Source organism: Panthera onca, chromosome D2, assembly GCF_046562875.1.
Source record: "Panthera onca isolate mPanOnc1 chromosome D2, mPanOnc1 haplotype 2, whole genome shotgun sequence".
In the NCBI taxonomy this organism is placed as follows: domain Eukaryota; kingdom Metazoa; phylum Chordata; class Mammalia; order Carnivora; family Felidae; genus Panthera; species Panthera onca.
The window spans coordinates 35,682,784-35,698,895 of record NC_138349.1 but is presented as its reverse complement, the minus strand read 5'-3'; the positions used below and the strand labels follow the sequence as shown (position 1 = coordinate 35,698,895).

General features: G+C 37.0%; 1 protein-coding gene across 2 annotated transcripts in view; it reads left to right on the top strand.

Moving 5' to 3' along the window:
• TNKS2 (tankyrase 2) overlaps window positions 1–15,845 on the top strand; it is a 67,910-nt gene extending 52,065 nt beyond the window's left edge. For both annotated transcript variants that reach the window (XM_078434586.2, XM_078434585.2), the window contains exons 21-27: window positions 477–597; window positions 3,656–3,753; window positions 5,500–5,574; window positions 7,329–7,434; window positions 9,062–9,248; window positions 12,509–12,665; window positions 13,467–15,845. In XM_078434586.2, coding sequence (XP_078290712.1) covers window positions 477–597; window positions 3,656–3,753; window positions 5,500–5,574; window positions 7,329–7,434; window positions 9,062–9,248; window positions 12,509–12,665; window positions 13,467–13,529 — 807 coding nt within the window. In that variant the 3' untranslated portion in view covers window positions 13,530–15,845. The remainder of the gene's footprint in view (window positions 1–476; window positions 598–3,655; window positions 3,754–5,499; window positions 5,575–7,328; window positions 7,435–9,061; window positions 9,249–12,508; window positions 12,666–13,466) is intronic.
• The last annotated feature ends 267 nt before the right edge of the window (window positions 15,846–16,112 follow it).

The window sequence follows — 16,112 nt, the reverse complement described above, 5'->3', positions numbered from 1 at the left end:
AGACGTATAAAAAAAACAGGATCTTTAGAATGTCTTCGGTTTCACAAAGTGGAAATAAAATATTTGAGGGTAAAGAAATAGTTTGAACCCTGAGGCACAAGTACCAGTTAGCATAGTCTGGAGTCTGGAGGAACCAGTGAAGGCCTTGTGTAAATGGGTGGGTTGTGGAGTGATGGTGGAAAAGACAAAATAGAATACCTGAATGTGATTAACTTGAAAGTACATTTTTGTTTCGCAGCTTAATTCGGTTCAGGTTCTTATGTTAAATGAAAATAACGCTATTTTTTGGTAGTGCATGACTGAACTTCAGTTAGCTGCAACTTTTCGGTTTCTGTTTAACAACTGGTTTGCTTTCATTTCTAAGCTGTTCAAAAAAATCTAAAGTAAATGTTTGAATCTAATACATTGTGAGAACACCAGTATGTGAATGTCTACCAAATAGAAGTCTTCTAAACAGTTTCATCCTCTTTTGTAAGATCACCTTGGATGTGTTAGTTGAGATGGGGCACAAGGAGCTGAAGGAGATTGGAATCAATGCTTATGGACATAGACACAAACTAATCAAAGGAGTTGAAAGACTTCTCTCTGGACAACAAGGTATTTCATTTTAAATCAGTGCTAACAATTTAATGGTTGGTATAAAGGCAGCCCTCAACTTACTAAATGATAATTTAAAATCTATGAGAGAGAGTCCATTTAATAGGAAGAGCAATAATTAGAATTTGTGAAACCTGGTATCAGGTCTTAATGCTGCTAGTGTTAAGTTTACTGAGCTTCTGCAGTTAGTAGGTGAACTTAAGTAAAATTTCTGGGCTATTCAGAAGTTTGGGAATTGCTTTAGCTCTGAAGTATTTCTCTTAAGTCTATTCAGTTACTTCTGAAGTTATTCTAGCCCTAAAATTATGAGTCTAAAAGATCAGAAACTTGAATATCTTTCTGTCTTATGATAATATAATAGGCAATGCCTAGGCATTGAGGTCTGCCCATAAAATAATGTTGTAAATCTCTCTTTTTTTGTTGTATGTAAATGGCTAAATTCTTTAGCACTTGCTGTGAAAGTACTGGGAAACAGTGTTGTAACTGAGAACACTTGACAGAACAGCATTGAATAATATCTTTATTTCTTCTGAACATTACTTAAAGAAAATGCAAATTGCATTTGTTCAACAGATGTTAACATTTCCCATGTACCAAGTCCCACGTATGAAAAGGTGAATTGTTCTAAATATCAAGGCTGCATTTTTAACTTAATTGTTAAACTAAGGGTGTGATTTACCCTGTCTGCAGTCAGACACATCCTGTCATTGAAGTCCTGGCTGTACAACTGGAGTTGAAGAAAAACCCAGACTAGCAAAAATGAAGAGCTTTTCAGGGAAGGATGTATGGTAGGCAGGGTAGGGGCCATCTCTTGAAAAGGAAAAACTACCTCTAAAAAGTAGGTGACTGAAGCTAAGCAATACTTTACACTGGAATTCTGGAATAGAATCGATTGAAAGTGGATGCACTTTACTTTCCTGGTAGGGACTAGGGCAAAATGTTTAAAATATGAGGTAGTCTGGGATATGTCTAGTATAGATGACAAAATTGTATGAGATAAAGAAGAGAGAAAACCCGTGACTCCCTAGAATGTTAGTATACAATATAAAAAGTATCAAAAATGAAGAGAAACTAGAACCTGCAGTTGTAGACAGCCGTCATGACTCTACTAGAATAATACCAATCCGGTAGGATAGAAATTACGGTGGAGTACTGGAATAACAAGGGTCACTTATGAAAGAGGCAGGTTAAAAAGGAAATCAGACAGTGTTTGTTCATTAAACATATAGTGTCTGGGACACAGTTATTAAGACTGCATTGAAAGGCTCAGGAAACAATGACAGAAACAGGCACACCGCCTCCAAGTGGCAGAGGTGTGTAACTCTGTGCCACTTCTGGTCTGTGGTCATTCTGATACATACAGCTGCAATCGCAAAGGATCATTCACTCCCACATGGAGGAGAAATGTCACGACTCAGAATGACTGTGTCTGCTCTAGCACATCAGGGTCTCTTGCCTACATAAAGTTATCACCTTCCTTGTCTTCATTTGAAGCCAGGATTCTATACCGACATTCTACCTAATTTGCAAAGTGGAACCAGTGGCAGTCTTCTGACAGTCTCTCATTTTGCTGGCTTAGCCTTAGCTCTCATTCAGTGCATCAAGTCAATACATTACTTGTCCTGATCTTTTAGTGTTTATAAGACATCTTGGGGTGGTCCAGAGATGCTTTCGTCAAGCGTGTGCCATGGTCTTTATTCTGTTAAGTCTTTAGTCTCTGAAATATTCTTCTTTGTAAAGTCTCCATACTTCCTGTAGATAATGTACTTCAGACAATGTAATTCACATTACATACCTGATAAGTCTTTATCAGAGTTTAGCATCTGGTGGTGGTCTTGTTATTGAGACCAGACTCAGAACTAGAATAGTGCTCTTAGTCTCTACACTCACACTGCCATGCATTGACCCAGCAGTAATGGATTTGAGCCCTACCTGGGAAAACACCAGAGCTTTAGAGATCTTGTAGAGACTGAAGGAAAGGTTTGTTACAAATACATGGAAGAAATTAGAAAATTCTGTTTCAAATTCCACTTGAAAAGTTTTTGTGAGAGTAAAGGTACAAAATACATAGTTGTCTTGACCATTGACATTCAGAAAACACAGCCTTCATTGCTGAATTAGAGACTGTGAGGGGTTAGAATAAGCATTCAGGGAACGCCTGGGTGGTTCAGTTGGTTAAGCGTCCAACTCTTGGTTTTGGCTCAGGTCATGATCTCCTGGTTTGTGGGTTCAGGCCTCGCATCGGGTTCTGTGCTGACAGTGCAGAGCCTGCTTCAGGATTCTCTCTCTCTCCCTCTCCCTCCCCCTCCCCCTCTTGAGCGTGCACACATTCTCTCTCACACAAACTTCTAAGTAAATAAATAAATTGAAAAAATGAAAAATGAATAAAAGAATAAGCATTCAGTAGTCAGTAAACTATGGAGTGTCATTCTAGGATGATTTAAAATTACCTGAAGCTGTATAAATTTCTGTCATAATTCTTCCTCATATTTACAGAAATTCAAGAGACTAAATGCTGAAAGTGCTGAATAGTTAGTAAAGGAAATAATCTGAAGAAGAAATTTTGTGACAACCTCCTTAAGGATAAGGGGTAAAGAATAGAAAGGTTTTTCTGAATTATTCCCACAAAACCCTTACAACTTGTTGTGTCAAAATTAGCAACCTAAATGCAGTGTGGTGTTCTGGTTTGGATCCTAAAACAGAAAAAGAACATTAATGGGAAAATCTAATGAAATCCAAATAAATTCTGTAATTTACTTAACAAGTGTGACCAGTGTTGTACTGTGGCTATATAGAATGGGAACATTGGAGGAGCATTAATATTCCTAATGGTGACATTAGGAAGTTGAGTAAAAGGTACACAGGGACTCTCTACGTGATGTCAGTCTTTCTGAAAATGTAAATTAGTCCAAAATTAAAAGTTTTTAAAAATAGGTAGTAAGCAAGAAAAAAAAGTAGTAAGCATCAGATAAATCAGGTGGCCATTTTGGGTTGATGTTAATTGGAGAGGACGGGGACTTGGCATAATTTTTTTTTACCTTCAAATTTTATTTACTAGGTCTTAACCCATACTTAACTCTGAACACCTCTGGAAGTGGAACAATTCTCATAGATCTATCTCCTGATGATAAAGAGTTTCAGTCTGTGGAGGAAGAGGTATGTTCATATACCTTAAATAAATGTTGGTTCAATAGCTGAACTTCCTAGAGGTTTCCAGATCTTGAAAATGTAATAGGATTTTAATTGTCCCTAACTCTTTACCACCTGGATGAATGTTCAAAATCAGCGTTTAAGGTACACTCCCTCAATAAACCTTGAATCCAGTAACTTGGTTCAATACTACAATTAATACTGACACAGGATTCTGTTGGAGAAGAGTTTACTGTCATGGGGGGGGGGGGGGCGGGGGAGATGCAAATATTCCCTCCCTTCATGAAGGCAATTGCAAACCCCAGTATCTCATACAAGACCCAGAATATGTGGATGCTACTTTTCCAGGAAGTTTTTCTTCCAGCTTTCTTTTCACGGAACTCTTGGATCCACTGAAATCTTTGAATAGTGCTTTACAGTTTGAAGAACACGTATCCTGTATGTGTGAGGAACACAGGGATAGAAACTTGAGTGAAACTGAGTTCTAATACTCCAGAAACTCCAGCTCTCAATGGAGTACATATTGTGCTTTACTAGGGCAAAATGAATGGGAGCAAATAAATGCTTGTTTTATTTTTTTATTTTTTTTCTTTTAAATTTTTTTTTTTTTTAATTTACATCCAAATTAGCATGTAGTGCAACAATGATTTCAGGAGTAGATTCCTTAGTGCCCCTTACCCATTTAGCCCATCCCCCCTCCTACAACGCCTCCAGTAACCTTCCGTTTGTTCTCCATATTTATGAGTCTTCTCTGTTTTGTTCCCCTCCCTGTTTTTATATTATTTTTGTTTCCCTTCCCTTATGTTCATCTGTTTTGTCTCTTAAAGTCCTCATATGAGTGAAGTCATATGATATTTGTCTTTATCTGACTGACTCATTTCACTTAACATAATACCCTCTAGTTCTATCCATGTAGTTGCAAATGGCAAGAATTCATTCTTTTTGATTGCCGAGTAATACTCCATTGTGTATGTATACCACATCTTTATCCCTTCATCCAATCAGTGGACATTTGGGCTCCTTCCATACTTCGGCTATTATTGACAGTACTGCTATAAACATTGGGGTTCATGTGTCCCTTTGAAACAGCACACCTGTATCCCTTGGATAAATACCTAGTAGTGCAATTGCTGGGTTGTAGGATAGTTCTATTTTTAGTTTTTTGAGGAACCTCCATACTGATTTCCAGAATGGCTGCACCAGCTTGCACTCCCAGATTTTTTTTATTTTTTAGCATGTGAGGTGGTTAGCTTTGTATGTTTAACTCACCCATGCATCTGCTCCTTTTTCTTCCTTTAGTTTGCATTATATAATTTTCGCCTAAAAGTATTGTTTCCAGATTGACTAGCTAACAGCTATCTCTAGAAAGTAGTACTTGTGAAGTTATAGAAGAACTCTCATATATACAAGAAAAATATTAAAATCTCATTTTGTATTCTCAAAAACAGAATCATAGGTGTCAAGAACCATTTTCCCCAAATCAAAAAAAGCAAAAGTAGGGGGTGCCTGGGTGGCTCAGTCACTTGAGCATCCGACTTCGGTTCAGGTCATGATCTCACAGTTCCTGGGTTCCTGAGTTTGAGCCCCATATGGGGCTCTGTGCAGACAGCTCAGAGCCTGGAGCCTGCGTCAGATTCTGTGTGTCTTTCTCTGCCACTCCCCTGTTTGCTCTCTCAAAAACAAATATTAAAACAAATTTTTGAAGGAAAAACAAAAGTTAATACACATATATTTGACATATTTTTCCATCAGATGCAAAGTACAGTCCGAGAGCACAGAGATGGAGGTCATGCAGGTGGAATCTTCAACAGATACAATATTCTCAAGGTAATAAGTTAGTGAAAATAAAGTTTTCTGAGACCGTAGTTTTCAAAGCCTGAAACAGTAATTAACTTTCATAAGAATATAATCGTCTAGCCTAGTAAGTCTTTGACATAGCATCAAGGGATATTTGGGGAAAGGGTAGATCCTTAAAGGTTAAGATTCTCAAAATCCCTGTACTGTGTTTCATTTTTTCTTTCTTTCTTTCTTCCTTCCTTTTTTTGTGCTGTTTTCGTAACAAATAATTCAGCATTTGTTGAATTATCTTGAGATCATGATAAATCCATGAGGTTTAGGACCTTAAATGTATCAATTATTCAAGTACTCTTTTGTAGCAAAGCTGAATTTTCTTTGTGGCTCAAGAAAGGACTCCATCTTTATACTTATTTGTCCTGTGACGACTACGTGTGTCCATGAGTCCCCCATCTATACAACTTTTTTATAATTTTAATAGTACTCCCTCTGTACCTTCATCCTTTCCAAAAATAGTCTGAGGTTTTAAGTCATTCAGAGGAGAGTCCTGTCTTTTCTTGATACCAGGTACTCTTCTCAGGGCCTTTTCCAACCTTGCTGTGTTTTTCTTGAACTGCAGCAAGCAAAAATGCACGCTCTACTTGAGATGAATAAATCTTTTTATTAACTACATTGGTATATTCTTAATAATTATGGAATAAGACAAATAAAATGTGGCAAGTATCTTTTTAATACCTAAATTTTAAACTCAAAAGTGAACAGTATCAAATATTTCAGCTGTTTTATATTATTGTCATATATATACTATTACAAGTGTTATATTAGATGTCGTATTTTAGAGTTAGTGAATACTAAAATTATAGGCGATTGCTTTGTTCATCCTATTAGATGATTTAAGATAAAGAAATCCTGGGAGCTCCTATTTATTAGTTTATATCATAGTGTGACAAGAGTGACATCTTGATATTTCCATTCATGAACATGTGTAATATTTTTAATAAGGCAAATAATCATGCCTTTTATTTTCTTAATATAAGTGAGATCGCTGTGTCAGTTGTGTTCCTTGATTACATCTATAGCCATATTTGAGTTTTTTTAAGCCAAGACTAAATCTACCAGCTCCCAGATGTGCTCTAGGACCAGCAGGGGGCTGTAACACCTATAAGCACAGCCAAGAAACAGCTCTAGGGTTGTGAATTTTGATCCTGGAAATACTCCCAGTGAGACCAGCATCCATCTTTAACTCTTCTCAAGACAAAAATTTTAGGAATTGGAGGGATAGGGAAGGGTAGAGAGAGTAGTAGAGGCGTGTCTGTGTGTGTGTGTTTTAAGAATGTTTTTTGCTGGGGGTTATTTCAAATATTTTTCATTAAAAGCAGATACAGATGATACTTTGAGCCAAATAAAATAGGATGAGGTGAAAGATAACCGTTCTCTTTTTAATACTTACATACAGAATTCAGTATACCTGATTTGGAGCTGTTTTAGTAATAATTCTAAATTAATGAGAATGGGAGTATTTTAGTTTACGGTATTCTTGACCTTCCCATAAGTCCATATATAGCTTTTTTCCCTTTGAAGTTTTTCATTTCCAAAATGTAGCTATATTTCTATCTTTATGTTTGAGACCAAGTATTTTTAGCTGACTAAAATAAAACATAGTTTATATTTCAGAGAAGTTTTGCCTCTCTTCTGACTATGTGGCCTATTTAGGTTAAGATGAACAAGTAAAGTAGGTAAGTAATTATGACGTAAAGATTTTGATTCCTCTGGTTTCTTTTTTATAGATTCAGAAAGTTTGTAACAAGAAACTGTGGGAAAGATACACCCACAGAAGAAAAGAAGTTTCTGAAGAAAACCACAACCATGCAAATGAAAGAATGCTATTTCATGGTAAGATTCCTCAGGGCAGGGGGCAGCACTGGCAGGCTCAGTAGGTAGAGCATGTGACTCTTGATCTCAGCGTCATGAATTCAAGCCCCAATTTGAGGGTGGAGATTACCTAAAAATTTTTTTTAAATGAAATCTTTAAAATAAAGAGCTGTTGTCATTGAACTTAGGGAATTTTCTAAGAACTTCTGTTGGATTGAAAGCAATATTTGTCTTGAAATTTCCCGTTTTCTTTTATGCTGCAAATTGACAGGTGTTGATTGGTCTTTGAGATTTATAGCAAAGATGAATGTAAATGTTAACGTAGTGTTTATCAAGTCTTCAGGCACATAGTAACTCCAGTATGTTTCTTCATTTGGCCTTGATTGCAGAAAATTTTTAGAGACCTGTAAAGTTCTATGAAACACAACATTTAAATTTTACAGTCCCCTGGAGGAATGGCTATAGCAGACTGAATTGGTGGATAATATCTAAATGGTATTTCTCATTCTAAAACTCTAAAAATCATCATGATGCTCTCTTGTCAAAGAGTGTAATATTCATTTAGGTACTGACTTGATGGTTATAATGAATGATTTTTCTGTTTTATAATAAATGATTTTGGTTTTTCCAAATTAATTGAAATAAGTGATTCTGGTCTTCTGTAGTTCTGTAGTGGAATTCAGTGTATTTTCCTATTCCTTTATGAACAGGGACACTAATCTTAATGAATCAGTTAACTGTTACATTGGCTTTTCCTAACGCCCACCCCTCACCCTACTCTCTGGCCTGGTTCCCATGACTACCTCCTTTCCTTTGGCTAAGCTCTCCTTGGCACCCATGCACGGAAAGGGGTGAGAGTAGTCAGTATGCAGAGAGTGAAGGAACACACATTTGCAGATAGAATCTGGTGTGACAGGATGAAAGGCCGCGAAGTGGAGAGATGAGAAGGAAGTATAAAGAAGAGAATAAACATGAAAAGACCACTTTGGCCACTTGATATCTAGAAAAAGCACACAGACATGGGATGTCACTGTAAGGCTTAATTGCATACAGCCTTGCTATAGGAGATGAATTATGAGACTCTTGGTTCTGGATTTAGGGTCTGGAATTTGGTAACTTTAGCATTGATATTTTAAGTGATCTTTTTTTCTAGTTGAATCTTTGTGTGTCCTATTTTTTGGCATTTGATCCACCCCCTTATTAGAAACGTCAGTCAACGTTAGCATTTCTTTTAAAGTAGTTAATTATTGGGGCGCCTGGGTGGCTCAGTGGGTTAAGCGTCCGACTTCGGCTCAGGACATGATCTCACAATTTGTGAGTTCAGGCCCCATGTTGGGCTCTGTGCTGACAGCTCGGAGCCTGCAGCCTGCTTCAGATTCTGTGTCTCCCTCTCTCTCGGCTCCTCCCCGACTCACGCTCTGTCTTTCTCTCTCTCAAAAATGAATAAACGTTAAAAAATTTTTAAAAATAAAATAATGTAGTTATTCTAAAGGAATAAACTAGGTGACAGGTAACTTGTTATCCTTGTTTTTTTAATATTCTTTATATCGGTGGTCAGTATGTATGTTTAGGAATTTAACTTCAGTGAAGATTTCATTTTATTCTTCTAAGATAATTTTAAATTCTTATCCATCTACATCTGTTTTAGGATCTCCCTTTGTGAATGCGATTATCCATAAAGGCTTTGATGAAAGGCATGCCTACATAGGTGGCATGTTTGGAGCTGGGATTTATTTTGCTGAAAACTCTTCCAAAAGCAATCAGTATGTATATGGAATTGGAGGAGGTACTGGGTGTCCAGTTCACAAAGACAGATCTTGTTACATTTGCCACAGGTAAGAGATCACTTGTTCTCATTTAGTTTGATAAGAATTTAATAAGAACTAGTTTCATATTTGAGAAATTAGGGGAGCAAGGCATCATCTTGGACAACCTTAGGACTCCAAGATAGGTATTTTTCAGGTTGCTTTTGGCTCTCTCACCAGTTGTAACAGGAGCCAGTGTTTATTAAATGATCTGTGTGAGCCAAGCACAGTTCAAACCACTTGACCTATTTAACTCATTTAATCATTAGAACACCTAGTGCTTTAAACAATATGAAGCAGGAAATATCGTTGGGCATGAGAGATTTTATTGTGGCCCTTAAATATTATAGGACTGTGGATTCTTTAAAAAATGTGTATTCAAATGCTAAAATAGTATTCCTTTGCCAAGTCTAGTATTTCATAGGAATGCCTGTAGGAGTCTCTCTTCCACTGTGATATGATCCTAATCCTGAATTTGTGATATTACTACTTGAAAAACTTATCATGAAACATATTCCTTTTAAAAAGCACATTATTGGGGTGCCTGGGTGGCTCAGTCGGTTGAGCGTCCGACTTCGGCTCAGGTCACAATCTCACGATCCGGGAGTTCGAGCCCCACGTCGGGCTCTGGGCTGATGGCTCAGAGCCTGGAGCCTGCTTCCGATTCTGTGTCTCCCTCTCTCTCTGCCCCTCCCCCATTCATGCTCTGTCTCTCTCTGTCTCAAAAATAAATAAATGTTAAAAAAAAATTTTTTTTTAATAAAAAAAATAAATAAAACACATTATTATCAAATAACTACTTTGCACTTTTCCCCCCCAGTTTTACTCTGGCCTAACTCAATTGTTAAAATCATTCCAATAACTTGCCCCTAATTAATCCTCATAGGTAAATATAAATTATCTTTTGTCATTTGAAAAATTGAGTAAGGTTAATTACTGAAATTCACTCAACAGTTAGGGTACTGCTTATACAGATCTGAAGCAGTCTTCATCAGATACTAGCAAGCAGGAGAATCACCTAAAGAGCTCACTAAAACACAGATTCCTGAGCCCTACCTACTGAGTTGCTGACTTAGTAGGCCTGAGAGGAGGCCCTAGAATATGAATTTCTACCAAGTTGTCAGGTGATGCTAATGTTTCTGATCACTGATCTTGAAGAAAACCCTAGAGCAGTTCTCAGCCTTGGTGACACATTGGAATCACCTGGGCAGCTTTAAAAACTACTGATGCATGTGTCCCACCCTCAGAGGTTCTCATATAATTGGTCTGGCATTAGGATTTGTAAAGGCTTCCCAGCTGATTTTGAAAGGTTGCCGAGGTAAAGAACTCTGGTCCTGGGGAGAAACAAGATTTGTTTTTGTATTACTCTTGTTTTCCCCCTAAGTTTAGACTTGTGTAGGTGCCTGAAGTCAGCCCTTTTGGATATGAACTCCCATCCACTTCTGTTTTCGATCATAAATTGGACAGTTTAGAAAGCTTGTAATCTCTTGAGATTCTGTAAATTCAACTCTGCAGTCATATTATCTGGAGGTAAAATAGTTCAGATTATAATAATGTTCTAGTACCACCTCTCATTACTTTTTAGAACAGAGTGGTTGGCTGTCTGGAAATAAGTTTATTAAAATTTTTAGGGGCACCTGGGTGGCTCAGTCAGTTAAGCATCCGACTTCAGCTCAGGTCATTATCTCACAGTTCGTGGGTTTGAGCCCCGCATCAGGCTCTGCTGACAGCTCAGAGCCTGGAGCCTGCTTCAGATTCTGTGTGTCTCCCTCCCTCTCTGTCTCTGTCTCTGTCTCTCTCTCTCTCTCTCTCTCTCTTTCTCTCTTTCTCTCTTTCTCTCTCTCTCTCTTTCTCTCTCTCTCTCTCTCTCTCTCTTTCTCTCTCTCTCTCTCTCTCTCTCTCTCTCAAAAATAAACATTAAAGAAAAAATTTGGGGGGCACCTGGGTGGCTCAGTTGGTTGGGTGTCTGACTTTGGCTCAGGTCATGGTCTCATGGTTCATGGGTTCGAGCCCCGTGTCGGGCTCTGTGCTGACAACTCAGAGGCTGGAGCCTGCTTTGGATTCTGTGTCTCCCTCTCTCTGCCCCTCTCCTGCTCATGCTCACTCTCTCTCAAAAATAGATGAACATTAAAAAGACTTTTGTCTTTGGATTATCACAGGGCTGATTGGGACTATAATACATATTGATTAGCAATGCTAAGGTTTCCAACAGGCTTATTTAGAATAAAAAGTATAGATAGCCTCTCTTTGGAGAATAGAATTAACTCACTCACCAAAATCTCTTTCTGTCCTTGGAAAAGAAGAAAAGCCATGAAGTAATAAAAAAGGCTTATTGGAAATAAGGCAAGTCAATCATATATATGCCTGGGGATTGGGAGCGTAATCCACTTAAACTTCTGGTAAAGGAAGACCTATTTGAGGAACTAACATTGCAGCCGAAACCTAAAAAAACCAAGTGTTAGCCTGTTTGAAGAGTGGTAGAATAGATACCATTCTCTATAGTAAAGGAAACTGTGTATGATGGTCACTAGGTAAGAGAGTTGGTTTGTGTGAAGAAAGAAAATTAATGCTCCTGATACACAACACAAGGTAAGATTAGAGAATTTGGAGCCATTGTAAGGAATTTGGATTTTCTTCCAAGGATACTGAGTAACCTCTACAAGGTTTTAAGCAGAAAAGTGATGTGATTTGATTAATGTTTTATGTGTTGGATTTTTTTTTTTTTTTTTTTTTTTTTTTTTTCCCAAATAACTTGTTGCTTGGATGGAAAATAGTTTAGGAATTAGAGTAGAAATAGAGTAGTTCAGAGGCCATTGGTCCCAATCCAACTGAAAATTTTGGTGATTTGAATTTAATGGTAGCCAATTAAGAGAATTAGTTTCAGATATAATTAAGAATTAAGAGAATGAGTTTCAGATATAATTTGAAGGTGGAATCAACTAGACTTAGTTGGATAAATGTCCAACTTTGCAAGCTACTTCATGGGGGTTCCTTAAATTTGCTTCTCCTTCTCACTTGGGCTGTGGTTTGTGCTTTTGCTGGGATACAAACAAGTGGAGTCTCCGTCTCTATGAGGTCATTCCATTCTCAGTTGTTATAGTTAAAATAAGGATTAAAGTGACAGATTCATTAATGAGAGTAGAAGACATTCTCACAAAGTTCTTTTAAGGGTGAAATGACAAAACAACTTGTGTTTATGTATAAATACATTAAAAAGCTTATGCAGTCTACACAGACAATGTCTTACACTGCCTTGTCTTCAGAGAGATCTTTTCCCTTCCATGTTATAGGCAGCTGCTCTTTTGCCGGGTAACCCTGGGAAAGTCTTTCCTGCAGTTCAGTGCAATGAAAATGGCACATTCTCCTCCAGGACATCACTCAGTCACTGGTCGACCCAGTGTAAATGGACTAGCTTTAGCTGAATATGTTATTTACAGAGGAGAACAGGTAATTCAGTTTTATTTGCTCATCTTCAGAAATTATTTAGAGCCATACTTTAACCTTTTCTTACTAATCTCTTAAACTGACACGGCATATTGCCCTGAGAACTGGGTTGTTGTGTTTTTTTTAACTTTTATTTGGAAATAATTTCTCATTTACAGAAAAGTTGCAAAAATAATCAAGAAGTCCCTTATTTTCCCATTGTCAACATTTTGTTCTCTCCCGCGTGTGTGTGAATAGTTTTTCCTGAACTGCTTGAGGGAAAGTTGTAGGCTTGTTGCTTTACCCTTACGTACTTTAGTGTGTATTTCCCCAAAACAAGGACATTGTCTTAAAATTATCAAAATCGGGAAAATACCATTGTTACAATATTCTATCTGACTTACAGACTTTATTCAGATTTTGCCAACTACAGTGGATCTTTTTTCTGTTTCTTACCTTCTGTAAAATATAGTTAGTCAGAATCCTGTATTTAGTAGTTAACCTATCTGTAGCAAAGAAGCAAACAATTCCCTCTTGCCCTTAGTGACACAGATCCAGTCTCTAGAGCAGTGTTCTTAACTGAGGAAATGTAGCAGAATCACCTCAGTTATTAAAAACAAACACATACTTAGTATTCATCCTAGAGCTTCTGATTCAGAACCCAAGTGATTAGAATCAAGGTAAGGATGTTTTGAGAAAATGTCCTTAGATGATTCTGATCCACAGCACTAATTTAGAACCTCTTTTCTAAAGTTTGGAAATCCTTATAGTAAAATGTTTAAAAAAGTTTGTTTACCAGTGTTTAAATTGATCTTTCTCTTCCAGGCTTACCCTGAATATTTAATTACTTACCAGATTGTGAGGCCCGAAGGTATGGTTGATGGATAAATAGTTGTTTTAGGAAACTAAATCCACTGAACCTAAAGTCATCTAAGCAGCTGGTGGCCTATTAAGTTTTACTCCTTTGCTGAGAAGTGTCATCTTGTCCACAATCCTGTGGCCAAAGGATAAAAAAATGTGAAAGAAGTTTAACATTCTGACTTGATAAAGCTTTAATAATGTACAGTGTTTTCTAAGTATTCCCTGTTTTTCAGCACTTTAACAGATGCCATTCCAGGTTAAACTGGGTTTGTCTGTACTAAATTATAAACAAAGTTAACTTGAATCTTTTATATGTTATGCATTGATTCTAACAGAAAGTGTAATCCCCTCAACAGACTCATTTTACTAATACAGTACTGTGTTCTTTAAAACACAGCATTTACACTGAATACAATTTCATTTGTAAAACTGTAAATAAGAGCTTTTGTACTAGCCCAATATTTATTTACATTGCTTTGTAATATAAATCCGTTTTAGAACTGCAGCGGTTTACAAATTGTTTTTCATATGTACTGCCCATCTGTACTTCATCGTGCATCATCATGATTGAGTGATCTTTACGTTTGATTCCAGAGGCTATGTTGAGCTATTATTAGCAAAGACTTGGTCAGTTAGGAAAGATTGATATATCAGATTTAATTTGCTGATGGAAGCGTTTATCTCTCATTAGAAATCTTTCCCATTTCAGAACTTACTTCATAAATACTCTGGGGATTTAATTTCTGGTACCTTTGTATGTATAAGACACATTCCAAAGAGCTCTAATTATGAACGTCCTGATAATTAAAGATACTTCTTTACTGGCTTCAAACTCTCGGGTTTCACATTGGAAAATTCTGTCATTTCATTTTGTAAAAATTAGAGCAAGTGCTTCTGTGTTTTAGAGGCTAAATCCTGCCAGTGAACAATTATGGTGTTCTTTTCATGGAGTGTAAATAGGAAGTTACATTTCAGAGGTAGGAACGGTAATTCTGAATAATTTTCCAATGTATTCTAATTACCCTAAATCTAAAGTGGGGGGATGGAAGGGGAAGCGAATGAGAGTGGGTCGTTTTTTATCCTAAGTAACTTTCTCTTGTTTTTTCTCCTTGGCCTTACTGTTAGAGCCGATCTTTACACCGTAGGTAAACTGAACCCAGAACCATGAAATATAGGTGTCCCAGTTCTCTCCAGGTCGCCTGAATGGGCAGGTGCTGTGAGCCATTGCTTCCTGGTCCTCGGTTGCCTCATCATGACACTAACAGTCAGTTGGAAATACACTTTGTGTGTGCACCACATGGTGACCAGGCTTGTTTGGCAGCTGTGGAGGGGAATGCTATCCCATAAAATGCCATTCCTGTTTTCTAATGTAAAACTGTCTTTTCCATGAAATAGGCGAAAGCATCTTGGTACAGAGACATGGATTATAGCTTGTCAGTCTAGTTGTTGACTCTAGCTCCCTCAGAAAGCAAGGCAAGATTTTTACCGACATGTCTCTGTAAGTGGGAATGTTCCCCTTCAGTCTCTGTGCCAGTTCACTTTTGTTTTACATTTTATTCCGTCTCTAAATTATCTGGCCCTTTGCAGTAACTTGTACATAAAGTGCTAGAAAATCATGTTTCTTGTCCTAAGTGAGAGTTAATCAGAGTAAATGCATATCTGGAGTTGTTTCTATGATGTAAATTGTGATCATTATTTAAGAGGTCAGTTCCTGACCTGGAAGTGCTTTTATACAGTTCTCTAATAATTGCAGTTATGATCCTAAAGTAATTTCTTGGAACACAAATGGAGTATGCCAAATTTTATATAATTTTTCAGATTCTGGAAGCTTCCAGATTTTATAATTAGAAGCTAATGAGATGAGTTAATGGAATTTATATTTACCTACCTTATCTCTCAGCATTGAGCCCGTTACTCACCCTGTAGGTGAATCTGGAATTACTTTTCATGGAAAATCATCGAGATCTTTGAGTTTATGATATTGCAGCCTGTATTGTTTCATCTAATCCATTGCTTAATTAGTGTGTTATTTTTCTATGAATGATTATATTGTGGTTAATATGTTAGCATGGCAATATTTTCAAATAGCTTTTGGTTTGTTGACAGTTTGAGGGATTTTGGGGGGTGGTTGGGGGGATTTTTTTTTGGAGTTTTTGCATGAAATATCATACTTTATAATGATGGAATTGCTTTTTCTTTTGTCTTGTGATTTTTTTGGGGGGGGGGGTGAGAATTAACTTTTTGTGTGGATAGTACTATTATATCCATCTTGGGTGTCTTACTTGTACTGTATCACATTCCATACCTTCATTTAATTCTTAATAAAGTGTTCATTTGTTTTTCTGGGTAGCATGGTAATTACTGGAATAGTATAAATGTTTTGAATGGTCTTGAGAAAATGGATTAAGATCGCAATAAACCACAATTGCAGGAAAACAATGCAGTTCTGAGTCTAACAGTGATAGAATGCAGTTTAAAATTTGAAATATTGAGTTTTGTGACCATAATCTCTCAGATGCTTTAATATGTGATGCTTTTAGACATTTACTGTATCCAATACAACTTTCAGCAAACCTTAAAGGTCATTCCCAGGAAATTTATCTTCTTCTA